General features: G+C 30.1%; 1 protein-coding gene across 1 annotated transcript in view; it reads left to right on the top strand.

The window, feature by feature from the left end:
- Nucleotides 1-17,342, top strand: part of LOTGIDRAFT_230260 (hypothetical protein) — a gene marked incomplete at its 3' end in the record, with an annotated part of 29,581 nt that overhangs the window by 3,345 nt on the left and 8,894 nt on the right. The window contains exons 2-9 of the mRNA XM_009047219.1: nt 1,492-1,669; nt 4,198-4,271; nt 5,785-5,967; nt 6,363-6,435; nt 8,099-8,202; nt 8,713-8,908; nt 9,067-9,188; nt 14,030-14,194. Coding sequence (XP_009045467.1) covers nt 1,492-1,669; nt 4,198-4,271; nt 5,785-5,967; nt 6,363-6,435; nt 8,099-8,202; nt 8,713-8,908; nt 9,067-9,188; nt 14,030-14,194 — 1,095 coding nt within the window. The remainder of the gene's footprint in view (nt 1-1,491; nt 1,670-4,197; nt 4,272-5,784; nt 5,968-6,362; nt 6,436-8,098; nt 8,203-8,712; nt 8,909-9,066; nt 9,189-14,029; nt 14,195-17,342) is intronic.

The following is a 17,342-nucleotide window of genomic DNA, read 5'->3' as shown; positions in this document are numbered from 1 at the left end:
AATTAAGCTGGGAGTGATGGAGGGGGAGGGGAACGGATGGATGGAATGGGTGGAGCCACTTTTAAATTTAGATTTATTTTTAGGACCAAGTTTTGTAAAAGCAATACTCCATTATGTTATTTGAAGACAAGGATATAAACTGTAATTGTGTTATGAATATTTGTATATTTTTGTTTTGGTATCTATGTTGGGTATTTCCCCAAACTTTTAAGATAAAATCCAGAAAAGGGAAAGTGAATGTCAAGTTTTATCTATTTGAGTTGATATTTTATCATTTATTTTCTGTTATGATCTCATCATAAGTGATAAATGATAACATTAAAGGGACAGATGCGCCATTTTCTACATATGTCTTTTCTATATATCAAAGGATATATTGGTTAAGCAAAAAAATTACCGTTTCTGAGACTAAAGTTTGATAGGTCCAAAGAAATGGCACATCTGTCCCTTTAATGAAAACACTTAATCCTTCACCAAAATCAAATTCAATTTTAAAAGTTTGGTGTGAACTGAGTTTCTGATGTTCAATGGTTCTAGAATTCTATTTATTATGTTTGATAATTTTTACTGTTGTTTCTGTATACAGAAAACCCTGACTTACATTGAAACTAGTATATAACTTGTCACAGGTGTCTAGATGTGATATTATTGACCTTGAAATAAATAGATTTTCTGATCTCTTATATCAAAATCATTATACTTAGATGAAACATATGGGACCAAATTGTTATACTCAAGCAAGTACAGTTAAGGAGTACATAGACACAGCTTTATGGAACAACAATCACTGGTTAAAGTTTTATGCAACGTTTCGACGTGTTTTCCCCATCGTCCTCAGGCACATAATGTTAAGAAGTGATGGGCAAACTATACATACATTAATTGTTGTTCCATAAAGCTGTGTCTATATATCGTACTCACAATTGCTAAATGCCATTTAAAGACTTTAAGACACTATTAAGGAGTGTTGACTTTGTTATTGTTGCCAGTCATGTCTGATAAAAACTTCCAATTTGCAAATTGTAATTTAAACGTTCTATTTCCGTAGCTAGTTCACGTGAACATCCAAGAATTCCCAACAAGTTTAGCTCAGAACATTTCATTGCTTGAATTGACTGAAAGGAACAAATCTTTCTTAAAATGTCTTAAGATCTGAAGTGAGGAAAGGAAATGAAAAAAATATCTACAACTTTAATTTGATTGATTGGTTTTTTGGTTGGATCTTTTCAAATCTAATAAAATATCATTTGATATTCTTTTGCAACAGGAAATAACAGGAATACAACTTTAATTTGATTGATTGGTTTTTTGGTTGGATCTTTTCAAATCTAATAAAATATCATTTGATATTCTTTTGCAACAGGAAATTGCAAAAGAAAAGGTCATCTAAGGCTGGTAATAATTAAGAAAATTTTCTCTAATTGCACACTACATTACTTGTCTTTTATAGTCAAAACAAAAAATTGAATTTCATATTTCTTTTCGTTTCAGATTGAACTATGCATTAAGTGATGGGAAGCCTTTTACTTTCCATATTATCAATGTGGCCTTACATTGTCTGGTAACTGCATTATTTATCTACATTCTACGCCAAATATTCCATATTTCTAACAGTTGTACCTTCTACTCTGCTGTTATATTTGCTGTTCATCCTATCCATACAGAGGCGGTGAGTATTAGAATACCATATTGATCTAAAAAATTTGAAAAAATATAAATTGACCATTTTAACCTTTACCCTAATTATGTCATTTATTCTTTGACTGTTTGTGACTTTAATCTGGTCAATCTCTGTAAAAAAAGAAGAGGCCAAATTTAGTATAACCTAGTTGCTGATGGACCTCTGTTAAAATCGCTATCAGTACTTGATAGAAATAGCTAGTTTCAGACTAGGGGAAACATTTGACCTCCATGATAAATGTATGCAGTTATCCAAATAATTTCCATTGAATTTCAAATTGACAAGATAAAAGACGTAGTTAAGCCATGAATAGGTCAAGTTATAGTCAAATAATATAAGTTGAAAAAAGGTCTGCCAGTTACAATTTATCAGCATGAGCCTTGAAAGGGCTTGGTCAGCATGATAAGGCTTGTTCATTTACATATTTTAAAGGGACAGGTTTGCCATTTGTTTGTCCAATGGTAGCTTAGTCTCAGAAACGAGAATTTTTTAGCTAAGCAAATCAGTAATGGTGTTAACAGCTCACTGTCAAAATTTGAGCCTTCAAATCCATGTGTATGGAGAATTATCCTCGTTTGAAAGTTAATGTGACAACTCTTTTCTTCAGACTCTTGCCATATATAGAAAATATATAGAAATAGAAAAATGGCAAACCTGTCCCTTTAAGAAATGTTTTCAATGTTGTTTATTGCTCAGTGGTCAACATTTGCTGGTCAGTCTGTGACCATTGTCCAATGTAAATAAAGAAGTGGACATTGTCAACAGAGCCTAACAATAACCTGCTGATAGATATTGTTAACTGTTTGATTAATTGGGGACTCTGTGTCAATAATTCTGGCCCTGTCGCTATTCATTTTGTGATTTGTCAGAAATTGAAGGTTTGGGCTATTCTTTTTAACTTCAGGCCTGTTTCTTTACAATTTTTTTTAGTCAAAAGATTATACTTGATCTGTCACTATTTGATATTCAAGTTCAAATTTGAGAGAGTTGCAAAAAATAGATAGAGAGTTACTGCTCTTGTCTTTGAAGAATTAGAAATATCTGGAATTTGGCAGTTCTTCTTTACGATTTAAACATTTGAGTCTTATAATATAAAGTACAATGATCAATATTGCCAATAGATCTTGAAATATCTGCACTTGCTAAAAAAGTCTTCAAGCAAGTTTATTGAAAGTTGAACATTTCCCTGAAAATTGCATCTTTAATATATTCAATCCGAAAAATGTTTCCTGTTTTGTACAAAAATCTAAAAAAAACTTGTTACAAATCGACCATGAAAATCTTACTAATTTCCCCCCATAAATCTGTCAAAACTTTCCAAAAAATATTGGACTGGAAAGATTTTATCTCTTTCTAATCTTTTTCTTGAAAATCACTGTGACATTTCATTATTATTAAAATCTAGTTAACTGCACTAGTATAGTTCATTCATAAAGATGGCTTTTTTGTTGACAGTAAAATTATCTAAAAGAAACAAATCTGTTGAAATCTGTTGAAATATCATAATGCCCTGCGATTTACTTGAATACTGTACAGTTATAGTAGAATACAGTACTGGTCATGCATGGTCCACTCTGTATAGAAAACGGACTAAGAGAATTATAAAGTTTAACAGTGGGTTTATCAGTGTATATTGACTGATTATTAAATGACAGTTTTAGATAGGCCTACTGTATATTAAAATTATGAGTGTGGAAAAATATCACACCAAAGCACAGTTAGGTATCAGTAATTTCAATCATATCTGTCTTGCAAATAAAGCCTTTTATAAAAGCTGAGAATAACAGAGTTAGAAAATCAAAAGAGAGAGAGGTGAGGCTCGAGAACTGAAAATATCTCAAAACAGTTTTGAATAATTTCGATTTGAAACATGCCTCTTAAATGTGCAAATTGCAGTCAATTATCACTTGAATAGGTATATTTATTATTTGTGCAGGTGGGCCAGCTCTTAATGATATATACTTTCTAGGAGGTGTAAGGATTATAACAGCTTACTCTCCCATAAGACAAATAGTGAAATATAACAAATACACGAGAACTTTCCAGTATGCATAAAATCAAAAGTGAACAGAACTGAAATTTTGCAATTGTAACATATTTGTCAGAAAATAATGTATTATAGCAATTTAAAGGGATTGTAAAGTAGTTTTCTAATTTTGTTATGAATATCGGTGACACTAATAGCGTCAATTTGCACCATTCCAATTTCCAATCAGACATCTGTGGCTCCTGTAATTCTATTAAAACCAAGTGTTTGATGATGTCACTTATTGTGTAGGGTTTTATGTGGTACAAGCATAGTAGTCATCAAACACTTAATTTTTCGTGGATTTACAGCAACCACAGACGTCTGATTGAAGATTGGAATGGTGCAAATTGATGCCATCAGTGTCCCAGATACACTTTAAAGATTTAGAAAACCTCTTTACAATCTCTTAAACTAATTTATGACTCTGTTGTACATAGAAGCTTTTAAAACAATAGAATTAAAACTGATGTTTATATTATATCTTCAGGTATCTGGAATTGTGGGAAGAGCTGATATTTTAGCTGCCGTTTTCTTTCTTCTTTCAATCATATTTTACATCAGGTAAATAAATTTTTCAGTTTTATGAACTTTCATTTTAACACTACTTTAACCCTTTGCCTTTTGTTGAATTGTGACCACCCTAACGATTAACCATCAGTGGCTCAACTAGAGGAGTGGGGGCGCTGTGAACTTTAGTGAGTTTGGGGCCCCTCCCCTGGCAATCTTTTAATCTTTTTTAAATATATGCTCTCCTGGGTGAAATAATGAAATATTATTTACTAGTTTTACATTTACAAATTTGATATTATCCCTAAAACCTCATAGGCTAAAGTTTGTGAACAGAGGTTAAGTGTTTACAGACCTGGATATCTGTGTTTTCAAACATTGGTTAATGATTGTCCATTGTTACAGATTTTCTTCAAAAAAAAAAAAAATGTTTTGTTACCAAGACCAAGGCCAGTGATATTGAGATTTATTTTCAATTCACGAAAACATTGTCCTTGTCAGCCATTGTTTATATTTTGATAAATCATTTTCTAATCACAACCAGCATGACAGGTTAACAATGTCTGTCCAGAACTTTATTGTCAACATCTCAAAAACTAAGAAAATAGATTATTATTATTATTACTGAGGATTAAAGCACGATAGTCTAGAATTCTCAGGAAGCAAAGCTGGAGGAATAATTCATTGAAAATTTGTACGAAAATATCTGATCAAAAAAATAAAAAGGATGAAAATTATGGACTAATTTGCTCATTTCTGAAACTTTTTTAAGCTATTTTTTTTTCTTGTATTTTTTATATTGTTGGCATAAGGATGGGAAAAAATAGACTAGATTTAATATTGGAGAAATTATTTTTTCTTATTTGATCAATTGTTAACTGTATCTGGATAGGTTTCCTGATTAGTAAAATCATACTATTGATTGATGTAGTGCAAAAAAACAAAATATGAATCATTTGGCTTTAGGCAATCCTACTTTAAGATAAGAAAAAACTTGTTAGTATTCACTAGAATGACAAAGTGATGTTTTGACAATGAGAATGATCGATGGTCAAGCCCCAAAATAGATGATTAGTATTCTATAAGTTATCTATTGTTATGTTAATGTACATAATTAGTGTACATATTACAATGTTTATCAGATCAGTCAAACCAAGTCCCATCACACCTTTTTATAATGTAGTGAATGTTGAAAAACAATTACCAAGGTTATCTTTTTCTAAATCTTTTTCTGTGCAATCTGTTTACTGTATAATTGTGAATATAATACACACCTTTCTCAAATGGGTGATTAAACTATTTCTCCTTAAATAATTCCACTCACTTGAGACAAAACAATCTCTACACAAGAAAACAGATCTGACAGTTTTAGAAAACTACTTGCTCTAAAGCAAAGAGAATGATTTATTATTCTTCACTCAGTAACACATGTTCAAGATATATTTCTATTTATTTCATACATATTTTGGGATGTCAAGAACATTTAAGTTTCATTTTTGGACCTAGATATATATGTGATTAAGAAATGGGGACGACTGATTGAAATGAATTTTTCCTTTGTTTGTAGGAGTATAGAAGTCATACACCCTGATGAAGATGTCTTCATACCCTCAACTATCAACTGGTGCTATTTTACTCTCAGCATATCATTGGCTATCATCTCTACATTATGTAAGGAACATGGAGTTATGGTTCTTGTTGTATCTGCTGCCATTGATTGCTTGATTTTATCCAGAAATGGTGTCAATAGGTAAGGCTCTGAGTAATGACAGTACCTAAATGTTATTGAACTTTTGGGAAGGGAATCTTAATTGAAACAAACAATTGCAGATTGGTACATGTCTTTAGTGGTTTGTATAGTGGTTTTAGACTTTAGAAAGGGTGGATTTCCAGTCTTTACAAGGGACTCATGGGGCAGAAAATACTGTTGCAGACGTTGAACTTTACAAAAGTTGATAATCTCTATATGGAGATTTTTTGTTATTGACTGCAACTCAAGATAGCTATTTGTTGAATTTTTGAACTGTTTGAACATTTGGTATTCTCTTGAATTTGTCTTTCTCCAAATCTGAAAAAGATTTAAAGATATTGTTTGCTGTTTGTCTTTATACCAGTATCAACATTTGTTTTATTTTTTTATTACAGATGGATAAGTAGAGAAGTCAGCATAATTCAATGTAAACCATTGATAATCAGAGTAACCTTACTAGCATTCTCAGTAAGTTTATATTATATCATTCAGGAGCTAAACAACATTTTTTTAAATCATTTGAACTGTGTAAATGAGTAGGCAGAGAGCACTATTTAAATCTATATTAATATTAGTATACAGGTTAATGCTCCATGTTTCTATTCAATTTCTTTATTATAATATTATACTATTCAACAAAATTACAGCAGAATTTGGCTATTCAATTCAAAACTTTTTGTGAGTGGGACAATGTGGATATGTGGATGAAATAGCAGAATCTTAGAATCCTATTTGATTTTTTTTAAATCAAATATCATTGTCTAAAATATCAATTGTACCTTTATCCAATCTATGTATATTTTAAAGCTTTTAGAATTTTTCAGCTGTGCGAGTCTCCCATTATTTTTAACATTACATTTAACCTTAAAAAAATATAAAGTTTTTGAATGTTATTTTATATTGCAATTAAGCCTTTAGTCATAGTTATTTTCCTTTGAACTATTGAAATAGATAAAGCGTATGCAGAGGTCAGCACTTAAACAGAAAAAAAAAAATTTAATGAATAAAATAGGTACAACCTTTTGTCTGTGACATTATCTATATTGAAATGAATTGGTCATGAAAGCCGACAAAACTTGTTTTTTTAAATCAGTTATATATAAGATACATTACAAACAACTATTTAATGTATATTTGTCAGGGTTGCCTTTTATCTCCTATGTTGTTTGCATATTGTGCTGTGGTTTATATAAGAGCTATTTGAATAGTATAATATTATAATAGAGAAATTGAATAGAAACATGGAGCATTAACCTGTATACCATTCTACTAATCTAGATTTAAATAGTGCCCTCAGCCTACTCATTTACACAGTTCAAATGATTTAAATTGCTTAGAGAAAGTTGAACTTTATGAAATCATTTTTTAAAGTTTGAATTTTTTGCATAAAGCAAAGTTTGATTTCATATTTGAAAAAACAAAATTGTTAAAAATTTGTATTACAATGTTTGCACTTTTAAGTGGGCACAGAATATGAATTGATATCAATTAAGTAAAGATATGCACGCCTACGTGATGCACACGCCCAAATTTTTTTTATATTTCTTGAGTGTATAATGGTTTTGTTATTTTTACAACTTTTAACTGAGTGATAGATTATTTCTTGTCAAACAAAGTTATACAAAGTTTAAAGAAGAAAAGAAACTACCATTTTTAACAAAGATAACAACAGGACAGCTTGGGCTTGGCCTTGGCCAAACATTTTGAAATTGATCTTGACAAGCAATAGTTTCAATTTTACTACTTCAGTATAGGCAGATTATTTTAGTTGTCTGCAGTTCACACAGCAACCCCAATTCATGTTCTTTAAATAATCCAAAATTGATTAATAATCCTAATGGCATATTAGAAGTTTTAGATAAATAAGACAATTATTATGGATATATACTGAATATTTATTACTTTATGTTTCAATGTTTCAATGTGGTTCTGACATCGTCATCAGGAATATAATGGATACCAATAATAAATAAAGAAACATAGGCAACAAGTTAAATTGATTAATTAATTTATTATTCAATTAAAATCAATCTTATTTAAATACAGTCAACCACAGAAATGACACGAAAAAAAAATTTTTGCATTTTAATTAAATAGAGTTAAAGTCAAATAAATAATTTTCTATTTTCAGTTTATATCAATATTTCTTATACGATGTTTTATCAATGGATGGCAAGTTCCTATATTTTTAGATCAAGACAATCCGGCTTCCTTTTCTTCCAGTCTTTTGACAAGGTAGTCTTGTTTTATTAGACTTATATAATGTGGTTCTTGTTTTGTTCTAATAACATAAGTTGCAAATATGGATACCAAGATAACTCAGTTTCATCCAACTATGTTCTTTTTTATGATGATCCTTCCTACATTGATTTGTGTGTTTTTACAGTGGTGTCAAATTAAATAATGACTTTTTCAAGGTCATGAGACTCTTGCAGGCCAATCAAGTTCAAAATCCTGTTCTATAATTGAATTTTTCTAATTTGACGTCTAAGCATATGCCCACTTCTATGAAGCATGCCTTTAGATTGATACAAGCTTAATAACAAATATGTATCAATTAAATACTTTTCTGTATTTAACATACAACATATATACAATACTATATGATATAACTCAGTGTAGTGTAAACCCTTATTAAAATATTTGAATATTTGATTACTTTTTGAATTTTGCAGATGTCTAAGTTTATGTTTGATATTGATATATATTAAGTATTAGTTATAAATATATTGATTTATATTTCAGGATATTGACTTATAACTATTTATTAGTATTTAATATTTGGTTATTAATATCACCTATAACACTATGTTATGATTGGCAACTAGGTAGTATACCGTTAGTTCAAGATATATCAGATAGCAGAAACCTCGCCACCCTGGTATTCTATATAGCCTTCATCAGTATCATTATAAAGTCTCTTAAAATCTTCCGAAATAAAGTAAGTTATATTCTTAAATTACATTGTTCGCCATTAACAGAGGTTTATTTGGGTTTTGAATATAAATAATCTTCAAAATGTACTAGAGTTCAATTTTCAAATTTTGGAATTTAGAGTGAAAAAAGAAATTTAACCTTTTTTCAATATTTTATTTTAAGGGATGTTCCAAGAATATTCCAGTATTATCACTGATCTTCCTCACCATTCCATTTATTCCTGCAAGCAATTTCTTCATCAGAGTTGGTTTTGTGGTGGCAGAGAGGATTCTGTACATTCCAAGGTAATTATAATTTATTTTCTTGAAGCAACAGTTTTGGTTGTCACAAAGGTTGAGAAACAGAATAGATTCTATACATTCCAATCAGGGCTGATGCTTTGGCTCTTTTTTTTCTCATAGAAGTACAGCATTAAATCTGATCAAAACTCTGTAGGTTCAGCCAGATTTCAGTCCTGTATTGCTGATATTAATGATAATATCTTTATTACAAAAGGGTAACAATTTAGGCCATACATTTGCTATGAGCATCAAGATTAGATCCTGAATACTGAATAGGCCTGGCCTGGTATTATCTTGTGTAATCATATAATATCTTTAGATATATACTGAAAGTTTACTAGAAAAAAAATCTATACAATGCAAAATGTTGACTTGCAGTGTCAATTTAAAAACATCCAAATGACTTGCAGTGTCAATTTAAAAAACATCCAAATGACTTGCAGTGTCAATTTAAAAACAGCCAAATGACTTGCAGTGTCAATTTAAAAACATCCAAATGACTTGCAGTGTCAATTTAAAAACAGCCAAATGACTTGCAGTGTCAATTTAAAAACATCCAAATGACTTGCAGTGTCAATTTAAAAACAGCCAAATGACTTGCAGTGTCAATTTAAAAACATCCAAATGACTTGCAGTGTCAATTTAAAAACATCCAAATGACTTGCAGTGTCAATTTAAAAACATCCTAATGACTTGCAGTGTCAATTTAAAAACATCCTAATGACTTGCAGTGTCAATTTAAAAACAGCCAAATGACTTGCAGTGTCAATTTAAAAAACATCCAAATGACTTGCAGTGTCAATTTAAAAACAGCCAAATGACTTGCAGTGTCAATTTAAAAAACATCCAAATGACTTGCAGTGTCAATTTAAAAACAGCCAAATGACTTGCAGTGTCAATTTAAAAAACATCCAAATGACTTGCAGTGTCAATTTAAAAACAGCCAAATGACTTGCAGTGTCAATTTATGGCCTACAGTAAAATGAATTGTCTTTTGTTGTGGAGGAAATAAGTTGTTTATAATCTCATAAATAAAGATACAAACAAGATAAAAGAAATCTATATAGATCAGAAAACTTTGTGGTGTGATAAACCAAATTTAAAAAGAATTATAAGTAAGCCATATTTTCTACCTGGCTGAATACTAATTGATATATAGAATGTATTTGAGGCCAGTTAGAGTGTACAATGCTCTATCACCTGTATATAAGATATAATTTATGCTTTTATGAAGACTTGGATATTATTTCGCTTGACTTATTAAAAAATCACTTAAATCACAAATTTTAACACAGGTGATTCAAAATGGTCATATAAAGGTAATAACAATTAAAATTTCTGTGGTAAAATTTTAATGGTACTTTATTTGATTCATTTCGAATCCTATGTGAAAATTTGAATATTAAAATATGATTAGAGAGGATAATAAGAGTCAGTAATAAACCCAGATGTTGTGATATTGACTCGTGCAGTGGTATATCAACAAGCTTACTATTGTTATATGTTTATATACCTGGTATATAATATAGACTCTACCTGCTGTCATTGAGATATTAAACTACCAGTCAAATCACCTTCATCCCTGCTGATTTTATAACTCTTATCAACAACATCTATTATCAAATTTTATGGAGTGAAAAAATTGAATAATTAATTTTGTTCAAATGTGAAATAAAAGTGGCTTATTTCAATTTTTTCCTTCTCAAATCGCTGATCAAGGTTGAATTTTTATTCTTTTGGGTTCATTCACACTTTCAAACTTACAGCTAACTAGAACATATGAATTGGAGAGTTCTACTTTAAATGATGCTCTGTCAGTTAAAAGGACAGTAAAAAACAAATAGTGTAATTATTGTAATAAATACATAGATAATACTATATCACACCCAATAAATTAAATGATTTTATGATTTTTTGAATTATAAGTGTTATATTTACTTGGTTAGGAAGTTTATCAAATGGTGCTCAATCAACTGGTAAAGGTATTTGTAGACGTCTATATCACTTTAAGATAGTAAAAAGATTAAGAGTGTAATTATTGGACTGTAAAATTGCAGTAAGTTGTTATCATTGATAAATAACTATCACTTTTTTATGAATTTGAAAAAAAAAATAACAATTGTGCTCTAAAATCTGGTAGAGAAAATTATCTAATGAGTGTATCACTTGCTCAATCAACTGGTTAAGAAAATAATTATTGGACTGTAAAATTGCAATAGGTTGTTATCATTCCTAAATAACTAAAAAATAACAATTGGGCTCTAAAATCTGGTAGAGAAAATTATCTAATGAGTGCATCACTTTCTCAGTCAACTGGTTTAGGAATTTATGAGAAACTACAAGGAAGTAAAAGACTAAATAGAATAATTATTGGACTGTAAAATCGTAATAGGTTGTTATCATTGCTAAAAAACTTTTCGCAATTTTCATAATTTTGAAAAATGACTGTCAATTTCCCAGACTCTCTTAGACTCATTTTAACTTAGCTTGATCAACGACCTTGTTTAAGAAAGTAAAAAGACTAAATAGTATAATTATTGGACTGTAAAATGGTAATAAGTTGTTATTATAACTAAATAACCCTGATCTTTATCAATCTTATCACTGAATATATCTCATATACTATTCATCTTACCTAATTGAACTGAAATGATTAGTTTCGAATGGATAGTTTCATATCAATAGTTTCGTATGGACATTCTAACCATAGACCTAAACTTGATGCTCCAATAAACCTATTTTCTACATCAATGAGCAAGTTAACACTTTGTTTAAGTTCTGTACAGATTGTCAAGGGTCCAATTTGAATACATTTATATCCAATTCAAATGAACATTGTGAAGTCTGTATAGAGAAGGTCCTCAATGTCGAATGTACAGGTCAAATTGTCTTCATTTACAAATACAACCGATTCATAGTTGATTTACTTTGATACAAAAAATATTTTCACACTGTCTCTCGATAAATATCTCATTCTCTGCAAAATTCATCTTAGTCATATCACTATGTGGTTTTCATCAACATCAACATGTCCTCATGTGACAAATTTGCGCTCTTTTGGGGACATTTGATGTGTCACAGGCTATGAAAAAATAACAATCCAACTATATATATATCTCATATGATAACACTATACACAGCCTCTGCTAAACTTGTCTCTGAGTACTCAGACAATTATTTGCAGATTTTATACTCAAACGACCCAAGACCGTGCCTGATATCTGATCCATTTTCCCTTTTGATATTTGGGGACATCGTTTTAACATACAAAAACAGGATGAAAACCACATATATATCTTTGATAGATGATCTATGCTAAATATTTAAAATCTGAATAGAGTTTAACAACCCAATTTACTTTTTGAATTAAATTACAAGTTGTAATCACATAAACAAAACAGAATAAGTTCAATTAAAGGGATTGCAAAAAGTTTATTAAATTTTTTTTGTGTATCGAAGACAGCATAAATGTACACCATTTTAATTTTCAATCGACCGTAATTCCACTAAATTCCACTGTCTGATGACATCACTAATTGTATAGGACCTTATGTGATATTGCATTTAGTGACATAATCAAACACTTAGTCTTAGTGGAATTTCCACTAATGTCTGATTGAAAATTAGAATGGTGGAAATTGATGCTATTAGGGTCCTGATACACATAAGAAATTTAGAAAACGTCTTTAAAATACCTTTAATATTTGAAATCTGAATACAAGCTGAAAACTTTAACAAGCCAATTTACTGTTTAAAAGGGATAATTTGTTTTGATTTCTGTAATATATAAAAAGGAACAGAATTAGTTATATTAAGTAGTTGAATCATTATATAATTTCTCTGGAAACCAATTTACTTTTTAATAACTTTTAGATTTTTTCTGATTACTGTAATTTACTTTTATAAAAAGAACAGAATAAGTTATGAAAACTCAATGCTTCAATGATCAATAATTGTATATATTAGAGCATGGTCTATTTTACATTTTAAATCTTGAATAAGATAAGTATATAGTCTTTGAATATTACAATAATATTATACTATCTACCTTTTTAGATGGATAATATACATAGATTCACCCCAGATAAATTGTATACTTTCTATTAGATGTAAGAGTACATGTTTACTGTGTTACAATGAAGGTGCATTATGAATTGATGAATTGAAGTGCGAATCTAATTGGGGGCTTGTATGATTAGAAATTTTGTAAGAGACTAAACACAAACAATCTACCCAATCTAATCTGTTCAAGTTACATCTGTTAAACAAGCTAGTTTGTGTTGGATGGTGATGAGTTTGTAGATAACTCTCAATCATAAAGTGATAAGGTAGAATAGGTAAAAATTCAGCCAGAACAATAATTTTTGCAACAATATGGCTCATTTGTTTACGGACTCTCTGTTGACTTTTTGCTAGCGTACAGTAAAATCAAATCTGCATAAATAGACCAGAGTGTTTCAAGAAAAGTGCCTATGAAGTCAAGGTATTAGATGAAGTTTGTAATACCTTGGCATTGTGAAGATTATGTGGCCTGAGCATCAAAGATTAGACCAGTGGTCCACTGTAAACCCATTCTGCTAAATTTTCTCCTTTGTGGTGCTTAACTCTCTGCTTAGAGGTGCCATAGGTCTGCATTAGTGATACAAATTACTACATAGACCTACAACTGGACACAATTATATAGATAACATTTACCTTGAATATTAACTTATGTTTCGACGAAGGTACTTTCGTATTTATCAAGCAATGATGATCATATAATCCATATAATTGTGTCTAGTTATTTCTTACCCAATTTCGAAATGCACCTTAAGGAAGTTACATATATTTATCTTTTATTTCAGTCTGGGTTTCTCTTTGATGGTTGGATATGGTTTGACAAAGTTATGTTCAAGATATAGCAAGAAGAAATGGCTACTGATAACAATATTTACTGTTTATACCTTATTACTAGCTGCCAAAACTCTACATAGAAATCAAGTCTGGCAATCAAGACAGTCCTTGTTTTGGTGAGTAATTAAGATTATCAGCGTAATTTTTACTGTTTAATTGTGAGTATAATACACACCCTTTATTACCCTTTAGTAAATCTAGGAAAATTTCTGTTACCGTGTAAAAATCAAAAAGTTGGCATAATGCAGATGCAATAATAAATTATGTTAAAAAATCAGAAACACTGTTAAAGACGGCAAGTAAAGTTACCCGCAGAAAAAAAATTCCAAACAAAATATAAAAATTTGTTTTTTAAAGAGATTGAAAAATGAATTTGGCCTATAAGTTAGTCCTGACTGTCAAGCAAAGCAAAAATGACAAGTTTAATGTCATTGATTGGTTGGTAGATGATAAGTTAACGTTTGCTTCCTGCGGATGCTGATATATCACAAACTAGGTAGTTGTTGGTATTCGTAGTAGTTGGTAGTTGGTTAATGTCATTGTCAATAACATCAAAGTTACATTAAATACACAGATAACATTTTGTAATTTGAGTTTGCTAATAATGGTCAAGCTTGATTGATCTTCTGATAAGATAGGGCCATTGTTGTTAGAAGTCAAGGGCTGTGTTTGATTAGTATTGATTACAAGATAAAGGAATGTTATCTTTATGTTGATGTTTATTAAATGATTGACTGTAAGATCAGATAACATAACCTCAGTAAATCATGAAAACTGATCTAGTCAGGTGAATTCCCACCCTTAAAAACTTAAAGTTATATAAAGAAAATCTTAGGGCAACAGTTTTGGTTCTCAAGCTTTTCCTTGACCATGCCCGTTGTTTATCTGTCCTTAATTATTCGTTCCTATTTACTGCTGGGTTGACATGAATAATGAGGGGAAATGATTTATTCTATCCTCTGGAATGCCCCTTTTCCTTCTCTGAGAGTTTTTTAAATATTGATATTAGAATTAGCTGATAGCATCGTGTTTCTTGAAATTCCACTCAAACTAAAGATTTTAACCCAATCAAATTGTAATTGTAGTAATGTCACTTGCATTCAGCATAAACAAAAATCAACGGACCCCATTCACCTGACTGCTTGCTTACTATAAGTTTTACTGTATGTGTAATTCTAACCAATCTGTAAAAGGGGCCTATGATTTTACCACACAGATAACATATTTATTAATACCAACTCTCAAAAAGCCATGTTATTATTAAAAATAGGCATATTGATTTAAGGTTTGATCAAATATTATTCAAACCTACAAGAGTTCAATAGGAGTGTGTGCGATTTGTCAACAGCCAAGCATACAGCTATGATTGTTAAAGTTAGCTAGATAAAGTGGTATATTGAAGGTTAATATTTGATTCAGCCCAGTTTGTGTGTGGAATATACAATAACTTATCAATCTTATTAAAATATTTGATAAACACTTTAATACAATTTTTATACTTCATAATTAGTTCTTCAGGTGGTGATTTTTCTTATAAAACTTCTGAAGAGTTTTTGACCAACCTTTTTTGATAATTTGACTAGGTTAAAAAATACTCGTTGATTTTGACAATTCGAGAATAAAAGGGATGTCACTTTAAATGTGTACACCTATAACCATTCTATGAAGAAAATTGAGATTCAATGCAAAGTTATAATTCATAATTAGTCCTCAGAGCTTTTGACAAAATTTTGCCACTTTTTCATAACTTTAATATTTTGAGTTTGAAAAAACTGAATAATCTTGATAACTCTTGAGAAATCAGCAGTCCTACTTAACTAAGTTTTTGGTAAATTTTCATAATTTTTTTGGTGGATATTATTTTTAATTGAGTGCAACAAATCAGCAGTTTTTATATTTACTGATTTCATTATGAAATTTCTGAATTAAACTTCAAAATTCTAAAAAAGAAAATAGAGACTTCGTGAAGCGTCATTTGAAACATATTAGATAAAAAAAAATTATACAGAGACACAATTTATCTTGTAAATAGACTCAATTACTAAGAAATTATAATTTTAAATGATCAAAGAATTTCTTGAAGCATGAAATAAACTCTTGTCATCTTCAATTTACTTTACGACAACTTACAGCAATTTAGAAATTTAATTTTATGCAGAAGTATATTTACTTATGTCCAATTACTAATAGACATTTTAATACATTGCACTCAGTGACTGTAATTTATAGTTTGATAGATAACAAGGCCATTGATGGCTTCATGAAATATTTTTTCAAATTAGATCTGAAGTGCATAACTTATGTACATAAACTTATTCAGTTTCAAAGTTATATACCCACTGTAAAGATATACATAGACAGTGCATTAGATTGTATTTTGGTTGATGAACTGCATTTTAGTTGGTTTTCAAAATAAGACAAATTTCGAGAATTGATAGATTATGTACATAACCCTATTCAGTTTCTCAGTTGTATACTGTAAATACATAGACCATGCAATTCAATTGTATTTTGGTTGATGAACTTTATTTTAGTTTTCAAAATGATAGCAATTTTCAAGTATTTATATGCACCAGTATTGATAATAGTACTTAAAGTATGTGGTTTGATGACCTGCATTTAGTTAGTTTTTCAAAATGATAGCAATATAAAGTATTTACATACACCAGTATTGATAATACTGCTAACAGTACAATAAGATACAGATTGTTATCAGGTTTTAACTGCATAGTTTTCATCTTGTACAGAAAATTGTTTTGTAACTGAAAAAAAACATAAGGCACACTATTAGTTGGTTAGCTTTAAGCTCTTGAGTCAGTCAGTTGGCATTGAAACAGTGTTCTCTGGCAACTCAACGCTTAAAGATTTGCTCAGAGCCAGTGGTAAATTGAATCCCTCCAACAACCAAAAACCTAAGGGATGTGTCTACCAAGTTGAGTGCTCCTGTGGAAGCTCGTATATAGGGGAAACAAAGAGACCCCTTGATGTTCGACTCAAAGACCATCAAGACAAGCCCGGCAATGAAGGAACATCTGCTGTGGCTGAACATCTTGCTATGGGAAGGAAAACAGGACATAAAGTCAACTTTGACAACACCAACATACTGACAATCAATAAGCACATAGATAAAACCAGGAGACTTCATGAAGCTATCCACATCAGAAGATATCAGCCTGACCTAACAGAGATGAAGGTGTTCGTTTATCGCATGCATATGATAAACTTATCAACTTGTAATTATTCATATTCAAAACAATTTCCAAC

The sequence above is a fragment of the Lottia gigantea genome (assembly GCF_000327385.1).
Source record: "Lottia gigantea unplaced genomic scaffold LOTGIsca_11, whole genome shotgun sequence".
Classification (NCBI taxonomy): domain Eukaryota; kingdom Metazoa; phylum Mollusca; class Gastropoda; family Lottiidae; genus Lottia; species Lottia gigantea.
Note: the sequence above shows the minus strand (reverse complement) of the source record. Positions and strands in the feature narration are given on the sequence as shown.